Consider the following 22,445-nt stretch of genomic DNA (forward strand, 5'->3'; position numbering starts at 1 on the left):
AGTGGACTTCTTGAACCTTCACCGATAGCCTTTGGGCCATGCATCAAGCCCATCATCAAATTTAGATTTAGACCCTCTGACCCAACATAAATCTTATTTGTCGGGAAGGAAACTTTTTCGCCCCCAACACACATTTTAGGTGTTTTAAGTTTCCATAACTCTGTTTTCAATAGCATTTTTGTAATTAAAATTACATACGGATCCCATGGTCAGGCTTTTTGCTCTCTCCAACAGACTTTATCTTCTTTTCTCTTTTTTTCTTTTTTTTTTCTTTCCTGGGTCTAGGACACACCTCTCTCTATTCTCTTCTTCTTCTTCTTCTTCTTCTTCGTCTTCTTCTTTTCTTCTTTTCTTTTCTTTTCACGTTGGTTTCTGGGTTTGGTTGCATTTTTTTTTTCTTTTTTTCCATTCCTTTTCACTGGGTTTCTGGGCTTGGGTTCCTTTTTTTTTTTTTTTTTTTCTTTTCTTTCCTTTTCACTGGGTTTCCATTCCTTTTTTTTCTTCTTGAGTTCATCGAAGTTGTCGCCGCTGTTGATGTTGATGTTGCTGTTGTTGCTATTATGGCTATGGTGGGTTTCGGAGTTTTTAAGGAGCGAAACATCGTCGTTTGTCACTATGGGTTGTAGTGGCAGCCGCGGCGGTGGTTGTTGTGACAGTTTGTCACTGTCAGGGACAGAACCAGGATTTGAACCTAGGGGGGGCCAAAGCTTAAAACAATTTTTTTTTATATAGAAATAAAAACTAACACCTATTTCATATTCAACAAAATACTACATATAAAATAAGTGTTTCTTAAACATTTGATATTATAAAAATGTCGACAAAGTATAACATACAAAATAAGTGTTGTTTAAACATTTCAACACATTTATCAAAATGGAACTCAACGCTCTTTTAAGTCTCGAAAGTTGTTTATGATTGATTCTGTACCAAATTTTGCAGCAATCTCCTTCTCAATGTACAAAATCATAGAGTCCATTAGAAAATCATCTTCCATCTTGTTGCGAAGCCTATTCTTGATAATATTCATGGCTGAAAATGCTCGCTTTGTAGTTGTAGTAGAAACTGGAAGAGTAAGCACAAGTGTAATCAATCTATAAATATATGGGTAAAATAATGATTTTCAGGTTTTTACCAACCATTGGCACAACTCAGAAATTCTTGATAGCTTCTTGAAGTCCGGATGCCAAACTACATTGTGCTCATAATGATCAACTTTTGCCTTTAAAAGTGTCATTTCTTGATTTGTGAAGTCTTTCAGATAAAACTTGCTTACTAACAACAAAATGTCTATACTTCTAAAGGACTCACGTGCCTCTTTAGGATCAAGGGCTAAACTAAGATTAAGCAATTCCACCGCAGGCTTACTAAACCGATGATTTAATTCTTGTAATATAGAATCTATTGCAACATAAAAAATATCTTCCCGATAATGATGCTCAATTGTGAATTCATCTTGTTGATAACAAGCTAGACCTCCTCTCTCAACATAACGAGCATTCATATTTGAGACATCTATGTCACGTGCCTCACAAAATGATTTCACAATGGTAAGTAAAATATCCCACTCTTCATCTCTGAATTTTTGAATAAGTGCTTTAGTGGATGAAACAAAATTCATCAGATTTAAAATGTCTTGAGACTGACACTGCAAAGCTTGACAAAATGCATCAGTGATCTTCATAATTTCTTTCATGAGATGCAAAATGAACACAAATTCAAAAGAAATCATAGCATGATAGCATAAGTATGCTGCTTCTCGTTGGGAAGTAGTATTTCCTTCCTTGATGATCTTAAGTAAAATTTCACATGTTGGACTAAATATATTTACCAAGCTAGAAATCGATCTCAAGTGAGAACCCCAACGAGTATCTCTAGCCCGTTGTAATGTGCTAATTTGATTAAGTCCTCTTCTAGTTTCAAGCTCACCAATTTCAACAAAATATGCAATTTGATCAGAATAAGATTATTTTAGTTGCTCAGTACGCTTGCATGAAGCACCAACAACATTGACAATAGATGATAATCTATTAAAAAAACTTTGAACAAGAATAACTTCTTTTGATGCTGCCACTAATGCTAATTGCAAGCGATGTGCAAAACAATGAATGTAGTAAGCATATGGACAATCATTTGAAACCAAAGCTTTTAATCCATTCCACTCACCTCGCATATTACTTGCACCATCATATCCTTGCCCTTAAATATCTTGAATATCCAGACTATGATGTGACAAGATAGAATATATTTCATCTTTTAGGGTTAATGCCGTAGTATCGAGGACATGAACTACCCCAAAAAAACGTTCCCGAACAAAACCATCTTTGTGTACAAATTTTATAACAATAGCCATTTGCTCCTTCATTGACTCATCACAAGCTTCATCAACAATTAGACAAAACTTTGCATCATCAATTTCTTCACGAATTACCTTCTTCACCTTGTTTGAAAATACATGTAAGATTTCCTTTTGGATTTTTGGTGATTTGTAAGAGGCATTTTTGGGAGCTTTCTCTATCGCTTCTGCAACATATTCATTATATGATACCACCAAATCCAATATTTCAAGAAAATTCCCACAATTAATTGAATCAGAACTTTCATCTCGTCCTCTAAAAGCAAGTCCTTGAAATGCAAGCACTTTGACAACATCAATTGAGGCCTTTAACCGCAATCGATTGCTTGCAATTTGATCAAAATTGAAATTTTCAAGTACATTTTGTATGTGTTAAGATTGGTTCATCAAATCTGTCATGGCTTGCTCGGAAGCTCTATGAAAAGAGTTAGGTTCTTTCCCCATATGATTCAAAAAGGAACAATTATTTCCATCATTAACTTTCTTCCAATTCCAAAATCCATCTTTAGTGAATACATGACTCCCAGCATTCCCAGTTGGCTTGTCAAAGAGAAAGCATGGTAGACAAAAAGCAGCATCTTTACTAGGTGAATATTCAAGCCATGGACTAAATTCCTAAATTGCAAACCATGAATGTTTAAATTTACAAGAATGTCTTCCAAATTTAGTTTTCTTGTACTCATCTAGTTTAGGTTGGTATGGACCAAGCTTAATGTAAGCTCTTCGAATTTCATCCCGTTCATTAGCATCATATTCCCATATTTGCTTACGCATTCCAGGATCACGCACAAAACCTGTACTTTCATCAATGACATTTGGAACTCTTGTTTGGAGATTTTCAGAAACTGGGACATTAACGCTAGGGGTTGGCAATCTTGCATCATCAGCTATAACTTCAGAATTATTTAGATTTTTTTCTTTTGAAAAAATTTAATATTGTAGTGGACTTACTCATGTTCTACAAATTAAAAAAAAAAAAAAAAAAAGTTTCATTATTTCCATATTTCGTAGTTCTATACACCAACTAAAAAAAGGGACTTCTCAACCCAAAAAAAAAAAAAAAATCTAAAACCAAAATAATCACAAACAGACAAGCACAAGTTTATATATATTACTAATATAAGCCATGTCACACAAAGTGACAAAGACAAAGTTCACAAGTTCATATATATATATTAGCCACATCACACAAAGTGACAAAGACAAAATTTTTGATAAAACCAAAACAATCTGATCAAAGACTTGGTCAATTGGTCTCACAAAAAAGTCACTTATGACTTACCAAAGACTAGTCTTCACAGTTAACAGTACTCACAAGTGACAAAATAGTAACTACCAAAGACTACTCTCACAAATAACAAATTCACTATCACATACTTACATCCTACTATCCTAATCCCACTTTATTTCTTTATAATTAAAATAAATAAAAGTTACAAATACTGGAAAGTCTGAAACTGGTCCACACAATCACAAAAAGGAAAAAGCCACAAACAATTACATAGTAGTCAATACTCAAGTCTCAATACAAAGCCACAAACACAAACTAAGTCTACAGTCCACACATGACATGACACAACACAGTGAACACACCAATCCAATAAAAGCCAGTAAGACACAACTTACAAATACAGTCAACAGAGTCACCACAGTTCATCAAAAAGCACAGAAGGCAGAGGGCTAACCGGCTAAGGCACTAGGCAGAGCAATATAGTAAAGACAAAAAAACAAAAATATGAACTTGAGAAAGGAGAAAAATTTCTTAGATTTACCATGTGTGACTGTGATCAAGCATCTAAGGAGGAGGAGCAGCAGCAACAAACTAACAGTCCGGATTTGATCTAAGTAAAAGAATAGCAACAGCACTCAGCAGCAGTGATGGAAGAGGCATTGATGCTTGATGAGGTTGAGTGAAGGAAGAGTGAGGTTAGGGTAAAAATTTGAGAATTGCAATTTAGGTTTTCAGATTTCAGTCCATATATATATATATATATATATATATATTTTGTATGAGGGTTTGTTGGTGATTTTTTCAGATTGATTCGTTACCAGTGTTTTTTTTTTTAGTTGGGGGGGGCTATCAGGATGAAAATTTAATATACTAGCTTTTTTTTTGGGGGGGGGGGGAGGGGCCATTGGCGGCGGCAGCAGTGGTTTCTTTTTTGGGTTTTTGGAAAAGAAAAATACTGGATAGCCATTTAGTTATATTGTAGATCTGGGAAAAGCATGAAAATAAGGATCATGGTGGGCTTGATTAAAATATGTGTTAACATGGATGAAGAGAAAAGCAGAGAAAAACGAAAGGGAGAGGCGGGGGGAAAAAGAGAGAGAGAGAGAAGTCAACTAACATTGGGTCAGTGTGTGGGTCCCAGTTTTTTTAGTATTTTTGGTTGAAAACATAACTGAGTGATGGTGCCAAACGGGTGGGGTATAGGGAGTTAGGGTATTTTAAGTGATGAGTGATGAGTGACGAAAATTGAGTGATGAGTGACGACAAAAAAAAATCCAAACAGCCCCTAAGCTTGATAGGCCCGCATGAGCATGACCAACCTCCAGCTTGTAAATTTGAAAAACTAGTTCCTATAACATTGATCCATAGGGAAATGGAATGAAACATTGGCAAATAAGATTAAGAGCATTTGCATCGGCTCGTGGAAATATTTTTTTCTGTTATAATATAAGAACTTACTTTTTTTCTATTATACATATTTATTTCTCAAAACATTATATATCATATTTTATTTATTTTATACTATATTTCATTAAAATAATTTTTTATTGTTTTTTTTCTTCACACACAACAACCATCATCTAGTTTCTTCGTTCATTCTCAGGATACATAAATAAAGGATAGAAAATTAAATAAAAAATGAACAGTGTCGGTAAAAATTTACACAGTTACTATAGCAACTATATATTTTTACACAATTTTTCATGGCCTAATGTGGGTGACTTTTGAGTTTATTTGGCTAAAATGTGGTACTTTTTCTATTATACAAGCAATTATGCGAGTTCTAATTCCTAAAATACCCCAAAAAGTTTCACATACACAAGGCTGTAAACCATTCTAAAATACTACCAATGGAGGCAGGGGCAGCGCCACCTTAAGGCCAAGGTGGTCCCAAGACCACCCTGACCTGAATTTTTTTTTATTATATATAATAATTTTAAAAATTTTATTTGTCTACACTTCAAAAAAAATTGGGAACACCCTCAGTTTTTTTATGCCAATTAAATCAAATTTTGCTCCATAATTTATTCTACATTCAATGAATGAATGATTGATTAGTTGTGTACATTGAAAGATATGTAACTTGTAGTATTGATAATGAGACTATCATGCACCGATTTCAAAATATGAAAACTCATAGAAATCAATTGTAAACTTTATGTATTTGCATGTTTTTTTAATTATTGTTGATGTCAATATATGAATTTCTCTTTTTATTAGACTGTATACTTTATGCTTCTTAAGGAACACCCTGAGAAAAATTTCTAGAGCCGCCACTGAATGGAGGGATATGGTGATAAAGGTTCCTAACTTCCTAGATCAAAAGCATAACTCAAACTCATTGGCCATTGCTACTATTAGTTGTTACTTCTAGTATTAAAAGCATAAGTTATTACTTCTGTGCAAATATAATAATAATAATAATGAAAATAACATAAAGAGAAATTGAATAATACTTCTGAATATTATTAGACTAAGGCGTGACATTCACTCTCTTTAACGAGATTCAAGCCCCTCATCGAGAATCTCTCTATTTTTTAGTGTGTAGAATGTATGTGGATACCTCCTCCTTTCACCTCCCCTTGCACATGTATTGAGCTCAATATTTTATTCAATACATATCAGTCCATTAATCACCACAATTAAAAAGAATAAAAGAGTCTCTCTCCTTTTTTTTTTTTTTTTTTGAGATAGTTTCAACTTATGACGTCCGCTCCTGATGATAGCTCTTTATCATCAGACCAAGACACCAATCAATTTTTAGTGTAGGCGGGGATTGAACCCTAGATCTCTTATACAACCATCAGAGACTTTACCAGTTGAGCTAACTGGAACCCACAATCTCTCTCCTTTTTAATATAAGATTAAACATTTCACTAATTCCTTATCTTTCATATTAACTTACATATCTACATATTTAAGTTGTCATATTAATCCATTTTAATTATATAATATCAAATTACTACAACATGGACATACTAATAAAAGAGTACAATTAAAAAAAAAAAAAGCAAAATAATTGGCAAATTAAGTGAACAGTGACTTTGTATTAAAAAAAAAAAAAAAAGTGAACAATGACTTAGTAAGTCATGCACATATTTGCTTGCAGAGTTAAGAATTTAACAATTTTGTTTTTCAATGACATAGGCTTTAGCCCAAGTACTCCTTAAACTTGTATTTCCTCTCATTTCATTTATATTTCATTAAATCTAGATGAGACTTGCTTATTACGTAAATAGAAAAAAATCCCCAAGGTTACAAACTTGATTGTAGGTAAAGCTACAACTCCCACTAAAAAATTAATACGGCTACATATTTTAAAAATCTAATCATTGGATTGTATGTTATTTATATTTTTAACCATGGTTTTAAAAATTGGTATGGTCAAGGAACCAGAAAAGAGATTGGTTACCGATTTTTTGGTCCAACCAAAGTCAACCAGAGACATCAAAATTTATTTAATTAATAATTTTTTAATTTATATAAATAAATAATAATTTCAAACTCCATTCCACTCATCAATTTCAGACCGTTAGCAACCATTCATCAACAAATATATCCATTAACAAAACAATCACAAAATCAGATATAAATATTAACTCAATAGTTGCTCCTTCACAAATAAATATCAACTCAACTCAACAATTTCAAATTGGCACAAACATTTCAATGTATAAATTATAATGCTCTATAAACTATAATGCTCTGTAAACACTAAACATTTCAATGCGTACTGATCTGTAGCTAATTACTAATTAGTGAAAGACTAATTAATGATATTGCTAAGTTACCACTTACCAGTGGTGAGTGGACTGAAGAATTGAAAGCAAACCAACAACAACGCAACAGTGAGTGGTGATACAAGAGACCGAGAACCTTCAACAAAGACAGAGTAAACCATGAGAGAGAGAATCATTTTTCATAAAATAAAAATTGAGAGAGAGAGAGAGAGAGAGAGAGAGAGAGAGAGAGGAGGGGGGGGGAAGTTTAGCAGCTTACTTTTACCAAAAGGAGAAGAGAGTTAAGAGACCAAGAGGCAAAGAGGTGAAAGTAGAGGAGAGAAACAGAGAGGCCAAGAGGCTAAGAGTTTTCGATCTAGTGACGAAAAGACCAAGAGGCTAAGTGAGACTAAGAGACTTCGATCTGGGGACACAATGACCGAGAGGTTGAAAATAGAGAGATGGAGAGGCCGAATCACTGAAGAGAAAGAAAGAAAGAGAAGCCAACGAACTGAGGAGAAAGAGAGGAGAAGAGAGAGACTAAGAGTGAGAGGTTGAGAGGCGAGAAGAGTTCTGAGAAAGAAAGAAAGAAAGAAAGAGTAGAGAAGAAACGACGCCGTTTTAGTGTTTTCAAAGTGAGAAAATGATACTGTTTTAGCCAAAATGGCATAGTTTTGGCACATTAGCTTAATTAAGTAATAACCGATTCAACTGGCCTGATTTTCAATTTTCTCGGTTAAACTGGCTGGTTTTGATTAAACCTACCTTTTGCCTTATTTTCAATTTTTAGCCAATATGGACCAAGATTATGCCCGGTTCCCGATTGAACCGATCCGGTCTAGTTTTTAAACTCATGTTTTTTACACACATGTCAAATTTCGTGCCAATCAGATGTTATTTACTATTTGATTCATCAACTTTTTTTTACACATAATTTTAAACTACAAAAGATTGAAACTTAAACATTTGACATAGCTATTGATTTTTGATCTTCTGAAAATTTTGTAGGCATAAAGGATAAAAGAAGAAAATATAATCTAAATCAAAATTCATATCCAATAAAAATATATTAAGGGTGAGTTTGGTTCAGCTTTTTAAAAAAGTGCATAATGAAAAAGTGGAGTTTTCAAAAAGTGCATAATGAAAAAGTGTTTTTTTTAAAAGCTGAGTGTTTGGTAAAAACTGTTAAAAAGTATTTTTTGAAAAAGCTGAGTGTTTGGCTAACACTTATAAAAGTGGCAGTTTGAAAGGTAAATTACCAAAAAGGACAATGTATATAAGAGAGTTTATTTCATACTTAAATCAATATTGTGAAATTATTTTTTTCTCACCAATATTAGGTAATAATAATCTACTACTTAAGATTTATTGTAAAAGTATTGTGATAATTTATACTGATTTTAATTTGAACGTGCTATTATAATTATTTTTTTTCAATTTCTAAACAAATTATTTTTTTCTCACCAATATTAACTAATAATAACATACCACTTAAAATTTATTGTGAAAATATTGTAACAGTATTTCTCAATTTTAATTTTTTATTCTTTATTTTATGTTTCTCTTATTTTATTTTATTTTTTTATCCATATTTCTTTCTTTTTTTCCCTCTTTTTTTATCTACCACACACGTACCCTCCATTTTTTTTTCTTTATTTCCTTATTTCCTCTCTTTCCCTGCCACTTCCTCCACACACGTGCCCCTACTTTTTTTTTCTTTATTTCCTTATTTCTCCCTTCCACTTCACACTCCACTCCACTCCACTCCAGAATCTTCCACACACTTCAAACCCCTCTCATCCCTCAAGCCGGCTCAAGGTCTCTGCATCTCTTTTTTTTTTTTTTTTTTTTGACACTTCAAAAGCTAATGATGATGATGAAGAAGATGAAGATGATGATGATGATGAAGAAGTCTCTGCATCTCTTTTTTCGTCCTTTTTCTTTATTTCCTTATTTTGTCTTTCCTTCTTTATTCTTTTTTTTTTTCACACTCCAGAGAAGAAGAAGAAGATGATGATGATGATGATGAAGATGATTGAAACATAAGGATTTTGGGATTTTGGGTTTTTTTTTTTCTATGGATTTTGGGTTGATTTTGAGTTGGGTTTGGGATGGGTTTTCCGGATTTGAGTTGATTTTAAGTTGTTTTTGTGTTGATTTTGAGTTATTTTTGTGTTGATTTTGTTGATCTGTGTTCGGAATATCAAAGGTTGAAATGGGTTTTGTTGATTGTGGGGGTAGACCGGTGAAAAAGCAGAGGAAGACGAAGAGGAAGAAGAAAAGGAAGATGAAGAAAAAAGAGACAGATGAGAGATGCCGTGAGAGATGCTGGGTGTTTCGGTCTTTTTGGTTATTGCAACGGTAATATACAAAACGCGCATAGCGCGTTTTGATTTATGGACCCCTGAGGGTCCATATTCCTTCTGCGTTTTCCCTTCAGTTTTTTATAAAAGTTCAAAACGCAACTTTTATAAAAAAGCTGCGTTTTTTAGCTTACCAAACGCAAAACTAGGTTGAGCTTTTTTGAAAAAACACTTTTTGAACTTCAAATGCTGAACCAAACGGGCACTAAGTGGAGTTGTAACCTTAACTTTGTCCAAAAAAATTATTGACTTCTCATGCTTATAATTAAAGAAGGAGAGAGAGATGAATATATATATATATATATATATGATCAATTTATGGGAAGGAAAAAAACTTAGATGGTCAATTTTTTTTTGTTTTAGAAATTAAGTTTATCTGCTACTAAGTACTAACTAAAAAAACAAAGAGAGAAATATAGAGAGATAAGGTTTAAGGAAAGTAAAAAAAAAAAAAAAATGGCCATTTTTTTAGAAGATTTATTTTGGCAATTAATGTTATGTTCTTGTAGGGCGTAAATGATTTATGGGCCAAGCCGAGGAGGATTATGGCCCAAGTTCAACAAAATAGCCTTTGGGTACCGCCGAGGGTAGTTCAGTCCTCGGCAGACCCAAAGTTCCCCCTCGTAAAGAAGGGTAAAAATGGTATAAAACTGAAACTCGGAAAAAAGATCTAAAATATCCGGGGAAAGCTGCTGTTATTATCATTTAATATTCTGAACCCGACAGGGCCGCATTCTTTGGCTTTTACAACCACCCCCAACGACTTTGGGGGATAGACTGATGGGACAAGTATCAGCCTTGGAAAAATTGACCCTACACGTGGATGAAGGATAAATGGATACAGGCGAGTATAAAAGGAAAACAAAGTAACCTTGGGGAGAGGCTGGGAAAAATGGCCAAGAAACGAGAGCCTCCCAGCCCACCTCCATGAGAATTACTCTAGGGGTGACGATCATTTAACCTTGTATGAACCCCCTGAAAAACCCACCGCCTATCGATCAAGGCCTAGCCTTTCAAACCCACGCTCTACAAATGATATTGTTAGGGCCGTTTTACGTGCGAACCCGACACTGTTACGGTCCGCCACGAATCGTGACCCTACAATTGGCGCCGTCTGTGGGAAAGGCTTGCGTGTTGGCGCAGGTGGTAGGTCGAAACAGTTCCTCTGATATTTCTAACCGTTGGTTATAGAGTTCAAGTATAAAATCTCACTAGGGGCTACGTTTCTTGACGAGGGGCTTAGCTGAAGAACTAACTCCCCTAAAAGCTAAAGCTCCTCGTACAGAACAAACTAGGCGCTTGGTAACGTTAACCGTATAGATAAACTCAAGGGGCTTGGCTGAAGAGCTAGCTCCCCTAGAGCTAAAGGCAAGCCAAGGCCCCATACAAAGAGAAAACTAGGTTTTGGACAGAACCAAGGCATTGCATAGTCCTCGGACTCAAGCCTGTGGGAAAACCAACTACCTGGATGTGGAAAACTAGGTTTTGGACAGAACCAAGGCATTGCATAGTCCTCGACTCAAGCCTGTGGGAAAACCAACTACCTGGATGTGGAAAACTAGGTTTTGGACAGAACCAAGGCATTGCATGGTCCTCGGACTCAAGCCTGTGGGAAAACCAACTACCTGGATGTGGAAAACTAGGTTTTGGACAGAACCAAGGCATTGCATAGTCCTCGGACTCAAGCCTATGGGAAAACAACTACCTGGATGTGGAAAACTAGGTTTTGGACAGAACCAAGGCATTGCATAGTCCTCGGACTCAAGCCTATGGGAAAACCAACTACCTGGATGTGGAAAACTAGGTTTTGGACAGAACCAAGGCATTGCATAGTCCTCGACTCAAGCCTATGGGAAAACCAACTACCTGGATGTGGAAAACTAGGTTTTGGACAGAACCAAGGCATTGCATGGTCCTCGGACTCAAGCCTGTGGGGAAAACCAACTACCTGGATGTGGAAAACTAGGTTTTGGACAGAACCAAGGCATTGCATGGTCCTCGGACTCAAGCCTGTGGGAAAACCAACTACCTGGATGTGGAAAACTAGGTTTTGGACAGAACCAAGGCATTGCATGGTCCTCGGACTCAAGCCTGTGGGAAAACCAACTACCTGGATGGAAAACTAGGTTTTGGACAGAACCAAGGCATTGCATAGTCCTCGGACTCAAGCCTGTGGGAAAACCAACTACCTGGATGTGGAAAACTAGGTTTTGGACAGAACCAAGGCATTGCATAGTCCTCGGACTCAAGCCTGTGGGAAAACCAACTACCTGGATGTGGAACCAACTATGGCACGTAAACCTCAAAATCCATCCGAGGAGGACTCCTAGTTCACAAATGGGATAATACCTTGAATGCATAGATTCTACAATCTGCCCTCGAGTCCCTAGTGTCAAAGGGGTTGATCCGGTACGACGCAATTCATTACCCAAAAACACAATCAAAGTTCCTCGCTACTTAGCTACCCTTTCAGACGAATTATTTAGAGATTATCGTTCTCGGACATTGGTCTAGCATGCATCGCGTAGTACTCAGCGCTTATCCCGGTTAGTTCCAAGAATTTAATTTATTGAAAGTTATCATTGTTATACTTGATAATATTTGTGAGTTTGAATTAGTAGGAACCTGTATTAAAGCATTTTTTCTGCTCGGAATATCCTTAAGAGCAAGCTTGCATTTAATATTCATGCATAAAGTAGTTGTTACGGAGAAGAAAGATATGCATAAAGAAATGGACTCATGTTCTATTAAGACAAAGGAACAGTACAGTGTACAATGAAAAGCTGAAACAAGCTTACACTAAAGCTGACTACATAAGTAAAGGGAAATACAAGCGAGTGGAGAGAAAGCCGTGGGGACAGCTCAGAGGAGAGGTTGGCTACTGCGCCAAGTTGTTGTCTAAGGAAACTATTCCTCGACGCTTCTACATGCCCATAACTCAGGCAGCCAAAGAACCTGACCTCAGGCTAACACCATCTACAGAAAAGGCGTAGGGAGCCGGAAGTTGGGAAGCCCCCGCAAGAATTTGCCGGTTACAAGGTAGACAGTGCTGATGGTGGAAATTCCTTCTTCGGACATACCAAAAATCTGGCATGACCAGAACCTGCTTCGGATTTTGACCGAAAGGGGGGGAGACACCCTCCCCCCTCCGTAGAAGTGTAAATTTCTCTTAAGTTTATGCTTTCTTGGCCCGTGCATCACTCCTTCGAGTCTCGGGAGGACACGGCGCCTCCGCGGTGGAGAAAGTCCTTTTTCCCTAACCCTCGCCTCAAACATGATTTCCTAAAGGAGGAAGCTGAAGGGTTTGTGAGTAGGGAAAGTAACTTTCTCTCCTATTTATATCAAAAGATAAGATAGTAGCATTTAATTCACGCAGCGTCCCAAGGAACGCTACAGACAAAATGTCTCTGGCTCGATTTCCAACGTCGTCTGCAACCCTGAAGTTAGAAGAGTCTCGAGAAGGCGCATCTCGAATACTGGGACGCCCAGAAAATATCGCGTGGCCTAAGAATACGGAAATACCCCCTAATTTTGGGCCCAGTCAACTCACGGCCCAGGCCCGATTCAGCACAAGGGCCCGGGGATAGAACCTAGGTCTTGAAAGGTCCTCGGACTCAAGCCTATGGGAAACCAAGTACAAAAGATGAAAATTACAAGTGTCGGACAGAACCTATGTCTTGCATGGTCCTCGGACTCAAGCCTATGGGGAAACCAAATACTTGGGTAAGTAAAGGTTTGAATTTCGTAAGATGGGCTACTTGATAAAAACGTCAAGTCACTTCGTCTACGGCTTAAACACCATAGAAGGTTAAGGCCAATAAGGGGGTAAGGAAGGTGGTGGGACGCCCCAGCATTTAGTCGTATAAGAGGGCTATTCATTTGGCAGGGGATATGTCCTCGGACGGTTATTTCTCACACGGCATCAAGCCTTCGGTTCTCTCCTCGGCTAGTTCCGGGTAAGTACTATTTTTTACGGGTCGGCCTTATTGTGCCAAGCACTTCTATTAAAGCTATGGCGACATCATTTTATTATCAAATATTTTGGTCTTAGTCGTCATTGATTTAGATGCTATATTATTGTGCCGAGCAGCGCTTGCAAATTTATGAAAACATAGAGACATAACCTGCGAAATAAGGTAGACAACAATTTTTATTAATATAAAAAATTATTACAACATACAAAAAGGGGCTCAAACGAGCCTATACAAAATGTAAACTGCCTAAGCAACCATTACATTTGTAGTACAGAAAAGTAAACTGTCAAGCGTCTTTTAAACTCGTCTTCAAAGTTTCTCCAATCTCTGCCTCATTGCTGCTCATACTAAGAGAGGGACTCACTTTAAAAAAGAAAATGAATGAAGAAGAAGGAAATAGTAAGGAAGAAATCAATGACGAAGATGAAGGGGATGAATAAAGAAAATGGAGGACATGAGTAAAGAAGGAGGAGAAGAGGAGAGAGAGATGAAGAGACAAAGAGAGGAACAAAAGATAGAAAAGAAACAGCACCAGGGTGGAACTGGTGCTGGGAAGACAATAAGAAGAGGGAGGGGGAGGGCACCAAGGAGCAAAAGAGGGAGAAGCAGAAGCACTTAGCCCCTGCCTCAGCCCTGACTCCTAACACGCCGGTGCCATATTAGGTACGCTCGTGAGGAGCCGGATGGTAACGATCTTGGGTGTTCTCGACTCAGTCACGTCGAAAGTTTGACGTGACGAGTCCCTGCTTCGGATTTTGACTGAAAGAAGGATGAGGTTGATTTTGAGTCTTCGCCATCCTTGTCCCGATCGAGCCATGATAAGCTTTATCGGAACGTGGCGTTTTTGGGAGGGGTGGGGCTTTTGCATCCCTTGTTGTTATGGTAAAGTATTTTACGATTAAGTGTATAAACCAGCGAGTAAACCGAATCCTAAGGGAGGCTAAGTATTCCAGAGTCGCAGGGGGATGAAAAGGGATTTTTGGTAAAAACAATCACCTCCTCCTGTCCTACTTATACAGAGGGCGGAGCGGGAGGCATTTAATAGGTTCAGATCTCCAAAGGAATCAGCAAACCCAAACACGCCGGTTCCACTTTTCCACCCCATCAAAATAAACCGTCGAATTAAAGTAGTCTCGTAAATAGTGATTATTCAAAGCGCGTTTTGGATACCCCAAGCGATAAGAACGCCTCAAGCGCGAAATTAAAAACTATCTCGTAGACCGGTGAATCTCTTGGGCATATGAGGAACCGCCAGCATGTTTAATAGGCCGAATAGATTAGGCCACAGGAAGAAGTTTGGCATCACCAAAACCCCCCTGTCCAGCCCAGAGGTTGGACAGCCGGGTTTTGAGGGGCTAATGTAGGGCGTAAATGATTTATGGGCCAAGCCGAGGAGGATTATGGCCCAAGTTCAACAAAATAGCCTTTGGGTACCGCCGAGGGTAGTTCAGTCCTCGGCAGACCCAAAGTTCCCCCTCGTAAAGAAGGGTAAAAATGGTATAAAACTGAAACTCGGGAAAAAAATCTAAAATATCCGGGGAAAGCTGCTGTTATTATCATTTAATGTTCTGAACCCGACAGGGCCGCATTCTTTGGCTTTTACAACCACCCCCAACGACTTTGGGGGATAGACTGATGGGACAAGTATCAACCTTGGAAAGATTGACCCTACACGTGGATGAAGGATAAATGGATACAGGCGAGTATAAAAGGAAAACAAAGTAACCTTAGGGAGAGGCTGGGAAAAATGGCCAAGAAACGAGAGCCTCCCAGCCTACCTCCATGAGAAGTACTCTAGGGGTGACGATCATTTAACCTTGTATGAACCCCCTGAAAAACCCACCGCCTATCGATCAAGGCCTAGCCTTTCAAACCCACGCTCTACAAATGATATTGTTAGGGCCGTTTTACGTGCGAACCCGACACTGTTACGGTCCGCCACGAATCGTGACCCTACAGTTCTAATTAAGAAGGAGAGAGAAATATAAGGAAAGGAAAAAACATAAATGGTTTGCTCAAAAAAAAAAAAAAAACATAAATGGTCAATTTAAAAAAAATATATTAATAGTTGTAATCATGGTATTAAGAAAAACATATGCGTCATCATTTTATGCTTGGAGAAAGTGACACATGGCATCATTGTGTGCATCCTCCAATAGAGATACAACTATTATTAGAACAAAATTTAGCTATAACATTGGTTGTAACCTAACATATTTCAAAAATCTAACAGCTAGATTACATGCTCTTTACACTCTTAATACACGTGTCAAATTTTGTGTCAATCAGATATTATTTATACTATAATCTATAAGATTATATATTATGTACAATTTTAAATTACAAAAATTTGCAATTTAAACAAGTTATTGATGACATAACTATTAATATTTAATTTTCTAGAAATTTTTGCAAGCATGGAGGATATAAAAAGAAAATGTAATCTAATGGTAGATTTGTAAAAATTCACCTCCAATAAAAAAATATTGAGTAAGGTTGTAGCAACTAATTTTGTAACTAAAATTTGTTGTTATTATTATTATTATATAGATAGGCACAAAGATAAGTATTTTCAACCACTTTATTGGAAAGATAGCTAAGATTTTGTTCTCTAATACTACGGTTACCATAAGTACATTATAATACCTTATTTACATTTTTTTTCAAAGTTATGTTCCTGTAACATGTCTCTATACATTTGATTCTTGACTTATAAAGGCAAGGATTCCAAAAAAAAATATCAACACCATCTACTTGCAAAAATGACTAAAATGAGCCTCTTTGCCATCTCCCACTTCTTTGCATTGTGTTTTTGCTTGATTAGTATTGCAGCAATTGCTGAACAAGACAGCAAGCTGCCTGAGATTCAGATTTCCAGTGCCTTGCCTAAAGACTCTGAACCGACCGAGGTTCATGTTATTGGTGAAGTAGTGATTGTGCTCAAAACCAATCAAGATTACAAGTGGAATATCACAAAAAATGAAATAACTTACAGCTTTGCGGTATGGGGCAATTTGATTGCAGACTGGTATGCCTTTGAGCCCCGCAGTGATGCAGGCCATGAAACAATATTTTGGTCGATTAGAAAGGAAGGTGTCTTTCACAGCTTTGATAACTCTAAGTGGGAGTTAAAGGCTGAATGGTTTAGAGAATGAATGATCAGGCCAGTCGACATTTATAGATTAGTGTTGGCTAATGTTGTTACAATAATAATGGAATTAAAAAAACTGTCACCAACAGCCATGTAGCTCAAGTGGCGTCTCCTCTAATATATCTTAATTCTCTTTTTATCATTTTACTTTGTGTTTAATATCTTAATTGATTAGAGTTGCTTATTTTAATTATTTGGTTTTAAATTGATGTGGTGTAAATTTTAGGCGGAAATACTATTTTCATCCCTATATTTTCACCTCATTTCCACTTTAGTTCCAGTTTTTTTATTTTATCGCTTTTAGTCCCTAAAATAAAAAACGCGTTCTATTTTAGTTCCTACAGTCATTTCACTAACGAAAATTGTCTACATGACAGACAGAGTGTACTGTTTGCAAACTAAAAGCTGATGTGGCCATTAAAATAAAAATAATAAATTTTATTTTGCAAAATGCTACGTCAGCATCTAAATTTTAAAAAAAAAAATTAATTAATTTATCAATTTTAACTATAAAATAAAATAAAATAAAAAAACACAGAATTAAAAGCCAAAAATTACATAAATTAAGATCTAAGTTTATCTTGAACAAAAACACTAAGAACATAAACCCATATTTAAATACAAAAAAACATTTTCCTTTTCAGTCTCCTTTTCATCCTCTCCTTTTCATTAAACCCACAAAATCTCATTCCTTTCTCAGTCTCTCTTTTCCTCTCTCACATAGCTCGATCCCAACCATCTTCTTTTCCTCTCTCACTTTCATTGAGCCGATCCTAGCCATGGCCGAAAGTCAATCACCTTCTCTACCTCGTCCTCTCAAACCCACATCCCAAGCAAACAAGAGCACGAAGAAAGCAGCTGCTAAGAGAGGAGGTGGTTTTGTTGTCAAGTGAGATTGATTTTGTTTGGGTTTGATAGTTTCAAATCTAAGGTTGGAGGTGGTCTAGTTTCGGCTCTAAGGTTTGGATCTGAGGTTTGTGTTTGGTTTCTCAGAAAGTATAAGAAAATTTGGGTTTTGAGTTTTGTGTTTAGGGGCCAAAAATCTAGGTTTGAATTTAGTGTTTGGGGGCTAAAAACCTGGTCTTGATTTTTGTGTTTGATGTTTTGGTGGTGTGGGGGTTTGAAATATATATGGGTTCGAATCTGGGTTTGAATTTCATTTTTTGAATCTAGGTTTGAATTTAATTTTTTGGGTTTTAAATTTGTTGTGTTTGTGTTCTTGTTCAAATGTTTAATGTGTTCATGTTTAATTTGGGTTTTGAGTTTTGTGTTTAGGGGCCGAAAATCTGGATTTGAATTTAGTGTTTGGGGGCCAAAAACTTGGGTTTGATTTTTATGTTTAATGTTTTGGTGGTGTGGGGGGTTTGAAATATGGGTTTGAATTTAGTTGTTTGAATCTAGGTTTGAATTTATTTTTTTGGGTCTGAAGTTTAATTTTCTGTTCTTATTTCTAGGTTTGTGATTTTTTTGGGTTTGAATTGAATTTCTTGTTCATGTTTAATCTGATATGGATTTGAAGTTTAATTTTCTATTCTTATTTTTAGGGTTTGTGATTTTTGATTTTTGATTTTGTATTCTTAAATCTGGGTTAGTGTTTTTGTTGTTCTTGTTCAAGGTACACTTAGATCTCAATTCTTGTGACTTTTGGTTTTTAATTCTATTTTAAATTTTTTTTATTTAGTTAAAATTGATAAATTAATTTTTTTTTAATTTAAATACTAACGTGGCATTTTTTTAATGTAAAATAAAATTTTTTATTATTGTTTTAATGACCATGTCAACTTTTAGTATGCCAACTGTGCACTCCGTCTGCCACATAGACAATTTCCGTTAATAAGATGATAGTAGGGGCTAAACTAGAACATGTTTTTCATTTTAGGGACTAAAAACAATAAAATAAAAAACTAGGGACCAAAGTGAAAATGGGGTGAATATATAGAGATGAAAATAGCATTTCCGCCTAAATTTTATAAACAAAATATAAAATAATGTAAGTTACTGTCGGAATGTACCAGTTATAAAATATAATGAAAAAGCAAAGGACATTATACATACCTTTTTAGATTGTTTGGAGTGGTTTCAAATTAAATCCTATATCGGTATATCCCATAAAACATTTCTATATTTTAAAAACGGGATAATTGCAATAAACTCACTTGTGATTTGGTTTGAAATCACTTTGCATACCCTTAGTTTAAAAATGTCACTTTACCTATCTGAAACTTACTCTATTTATCTCCCATAACCCACTTCTGTTAAAAATGATGGCAAATATGTATTTTTGATCTACTTTTATGTCTCTTCTCTCCTAAAACAAAACAAAACATACAAAAAATAGATTTTAAAAAAATGCTAATTGGTAATAATGGTAGAAACTTGCTAAAGAACTTCAAGAACACGAAAATTACAAATATAACCTTTAAAAAAAAAAAAAAAAATCTCTCTGCTCTTTCTTAGACCTAGATCTCTCCCTCTCTCTTTCTTCGCTCAAAACCCAGTTTGGTCTTGGTTGTCGATTTCTTCAGGTTAGTGGAACCAGAAAAAAAAAATGATTTAACCCAAAGCAAAACCCACTATCAAAACCCCAAATCTTCCCCAAATCTTTGCTTTAACAATTTGAACACAAATTTAGCAAAAACCCCATAATCAAAATCATTGCTTTAACAATTTGAACACAAATTTAGCAAAAACCCCATAATCAAAATCACTGCCCTTCATACACAAAACACAAATTTCTTCGAGACTTTTTTTTTTTTTTTTTTTGAAACCTCTTCGAGACTTAATATAAATAACACCACAAAAGAATTACTGGGAAATAAACCGGTGAAGTCTCCTTGTCCCTGGAAAGCCAAAATCTAGATGATTTTTGAAAGGGAAAAAGTTCCAACAAAGAAATGAATAACATTCAAAACTTCTCCAAAAAGAAAAAAATTACCAAAACCTATTTGTTTACAAAGCTCAGTCTCCTCAAAACAATGCAATCTATTAATTTTCGTTATTGCCCACTTCAAAACTCAGTTAACCCATCAAACTTATATAATAATCAAAGAAAATTCACAAAGCCCAATCTCTCCAATATAATATAAATATCCTCATCAAAATTTCTCAAATAGAAACGCACTTTATTCCTCAGTTTTCACTATACTTTTTCTCTAGTTTTGTTCTTTTCCTTTGCTGAGTTTTGTGGGATTGCTAGTTGTTTCTTAGCCAACGGTAATGACATGTAATCTTTTTCCTATATTAATGTACTTCTATCATCTTCAGTAAAAAAAAAAAAAAAAAAAAAAAAAAAAAAAAAAACCCATATCCCAACACAAAATGGCAGCACACTAATTGGGAAAAAAATACTGTTTGTTCGCGGCTGAGCCCAACCAAAAGAAAAAGTCATAAAACCAAACAAAGAAGGGATTCGGTCATAGAAAGAGAAATCAGAGAGAGAAAGAAAAAGAATAAATGGATTCGGCGGTTAAATATGGAAGAGAGGAGCTGGGTTCCTGTGCCGTTATGAAGTTTGAAATGCCAAAACATTTCATTAACTTTTTTTTACCAAATAGCATTTTTTGATCTTGCTTACCTTGTTTTTGTGTGTTTTGTTTTGTTTTAGGAGGAGACATAAAAGTAAATCAAAAATACACATTTGTCCTCATTTTAAACTGAAGTAGGTTATGGGAGACAAATGGAACGAACTTCAAGTGAATAAAATGACATTTTTTTAACCACGAGTATGCAAAATAATTTTTGGCCAAACTACAAATGGATTTATTGTAATTACCTCTTTAAAAACTTTAATTAAAACGATAAACTTTTTTTTTTATTGTTTCAATTCAGCCTTCCATGAGTTACTATTAACTAAAAGGAATAGAGTTTCATATAAGACGTGACTAAAATCTACCTAAACACCCAAAAAAAAAAAAAAAAAATTCAAATGTGAAACTATTAGACCTCTAGTTCAATAAGTAAGAATTGTAAAATTGTGTAATTATCGGTCATTTAGTTGTTGTTACTAAAATAGTTACAATATGATTACATATTAAATTAAATTTATTAACATAGTATACTTTAAGTGTTATTTGTACAAATTCAAGCAATAAGAGTGTCATTTCATCCATAATTTGTATAGAACTTTTTTTTTTTTATTAAAACATAATATCACGCTAAGAAAGTTTGGAAAACAATAGACTTATTCTATCTTAATTAGAGAAATCAATGGGAGAGTGTTATTTATACAAACATTTGAACATGGTTTTTAAACCCGGACCAGACTGTACGGTTCGACCGGAAAAACCTCAAACCGTTCACTTTTACGGTTCTTTTAGCATCAAAAACCGTTCTATGGCAAAAAAGCAGGAACCCGTGCAAACCGCGGTCGGACCTCACGGTTCTAAGAACCGTGATCAGACCGCTTCTCACGGTTCCGAGAACCGTGATCAAACCGCTTCTCACGGTTCCCTACTTCCCTTTGAATCTAAACCTTTAAAATAATAAAATAAAAAAAAAACACAGATAAACAAGCTTTAAATTCTAGAACCATGATCAAACCACTTGGCCAGCATGCATTGGACTTTTTTCAGATCTGGAACCAAAAGATTTGTGAGGGAAAAAAAAAAAAAAAAAAAAAACAAACTGAGAAGAAGAAGATGACAAAGTAGGGGCTGTGCGAAGTTGAAACAGCAAGTTAGCAACCAAACACAGATCGCCAGTCACAGCTTTCATCTTTGTCTTCTTTCTTCTTTTTCTCCTTCTTCTCTTTCTTCTTTCTATGGTGACTGCTTTGGTTTCTCACCTTCTCTCAGTTTGGGTTTGTTTTGAATTCTTTTTTTCTTTTTTATGTTCCCAATAGCATTGGTTCACGTGACTTGCCTTGGAAGAATCTAGATCCCTTCTCCTACACATGACTTGGAAGAATCCAGAGCCCCTCCAGCTACACGTGACTTGGCATTGGAACAAGAAAACTTCTGATTTTTGAAATTGGCAAAATGTTCCAGCCAATAGATTTGCAACTTGGAGACTGTAATGTGACTGTTGATGGAATGATAAAGTAACAAATAAAATAATTTAAGTACTTTTGTTAATATTTATAATTTTTTTAAAATGAAAAAATATAATGTTATAAAATATTTCACAACTTTTTTATCACAATTATAATGTAGCAAAGTTTGAATGGTAGAGAAAAATAGTGAGTCAACGGATACAATTAAGTATATAATAATTGTTAAATAATTATTTTAATTTAAAATTACTAAGTGCCTTTCTAATTCCTATATTATTATAATATTACTATCACGAGTTTATCTTATCAACATATAAATAAATAAAGAAATACTATATCTATATATGCTTAGGATTTTTTTTTTTTTTTTGAGAAACAATGTAGGTTTAGGATATGATATTTCTTCTTTGTCCTATGAAAGTTATGATATAAAAAAATATATTTGAAAGATAGATTTCTATATTTAATTGGGTCATTTAATTTAATTTTTCTATTTATACTAATTATTATATTTATTTATATTAAATAATTATTAAATTAATTATGACATCATCACGGTTCGACCCTGGTTCAACTTCGGTTCGACCTTAAAAATCTTGAACCTCTCCCTTTTACGGTTCAATGAACAGTCCGGATCTGAAAACCTTGCATTTGAAGCGAA

General features: G+C 35.3%; 1 protein-coding gene across 1 annotated transcript; it reads right to left on the reverse strand.

The window, feature by feature from the left end:
• Window positions 1-883: 883 nt before the first annotated feature.
• LOC115985089 lies at window positions 884-3,210 on the reverse strand. Its single transcript, XM_031108059.1, has 5 exons — window positions 3,127-3,210; window positions 2,873-2,971; window positions 2,294-2,662; window positions 1,312-1,648; window positions 884-1,065 (listed from the first exon to the last, which is right to left on the reverse strand). The coding sequence occupies exons 1-5, from the start codon at window positions 3,208-3,210 to the stop codon at window positions 884-886; spliced, it is 1,071 nt and encodes a 356-aa protein (XP_030963919.1).
• Between the last annotated feature and the right edge of the window lie 19,235 nt (window positions 3,211-22,445).

Source organism: Quercus lobata, chromosome 4 (genome assembly GCF_001633185.2).
Source record: "Quercus lobata isolate SW786 chromosome 4, ValleyOak3.0 Primary Assembly, whole genome shotgun sequence".
Classification (NCBI taxonomy): Eukaryota; Viridiplantae; Streptophyta; class Magnoliopsida; order Fagales; family Fagaceae; genus Quercus; species Quercus lobata.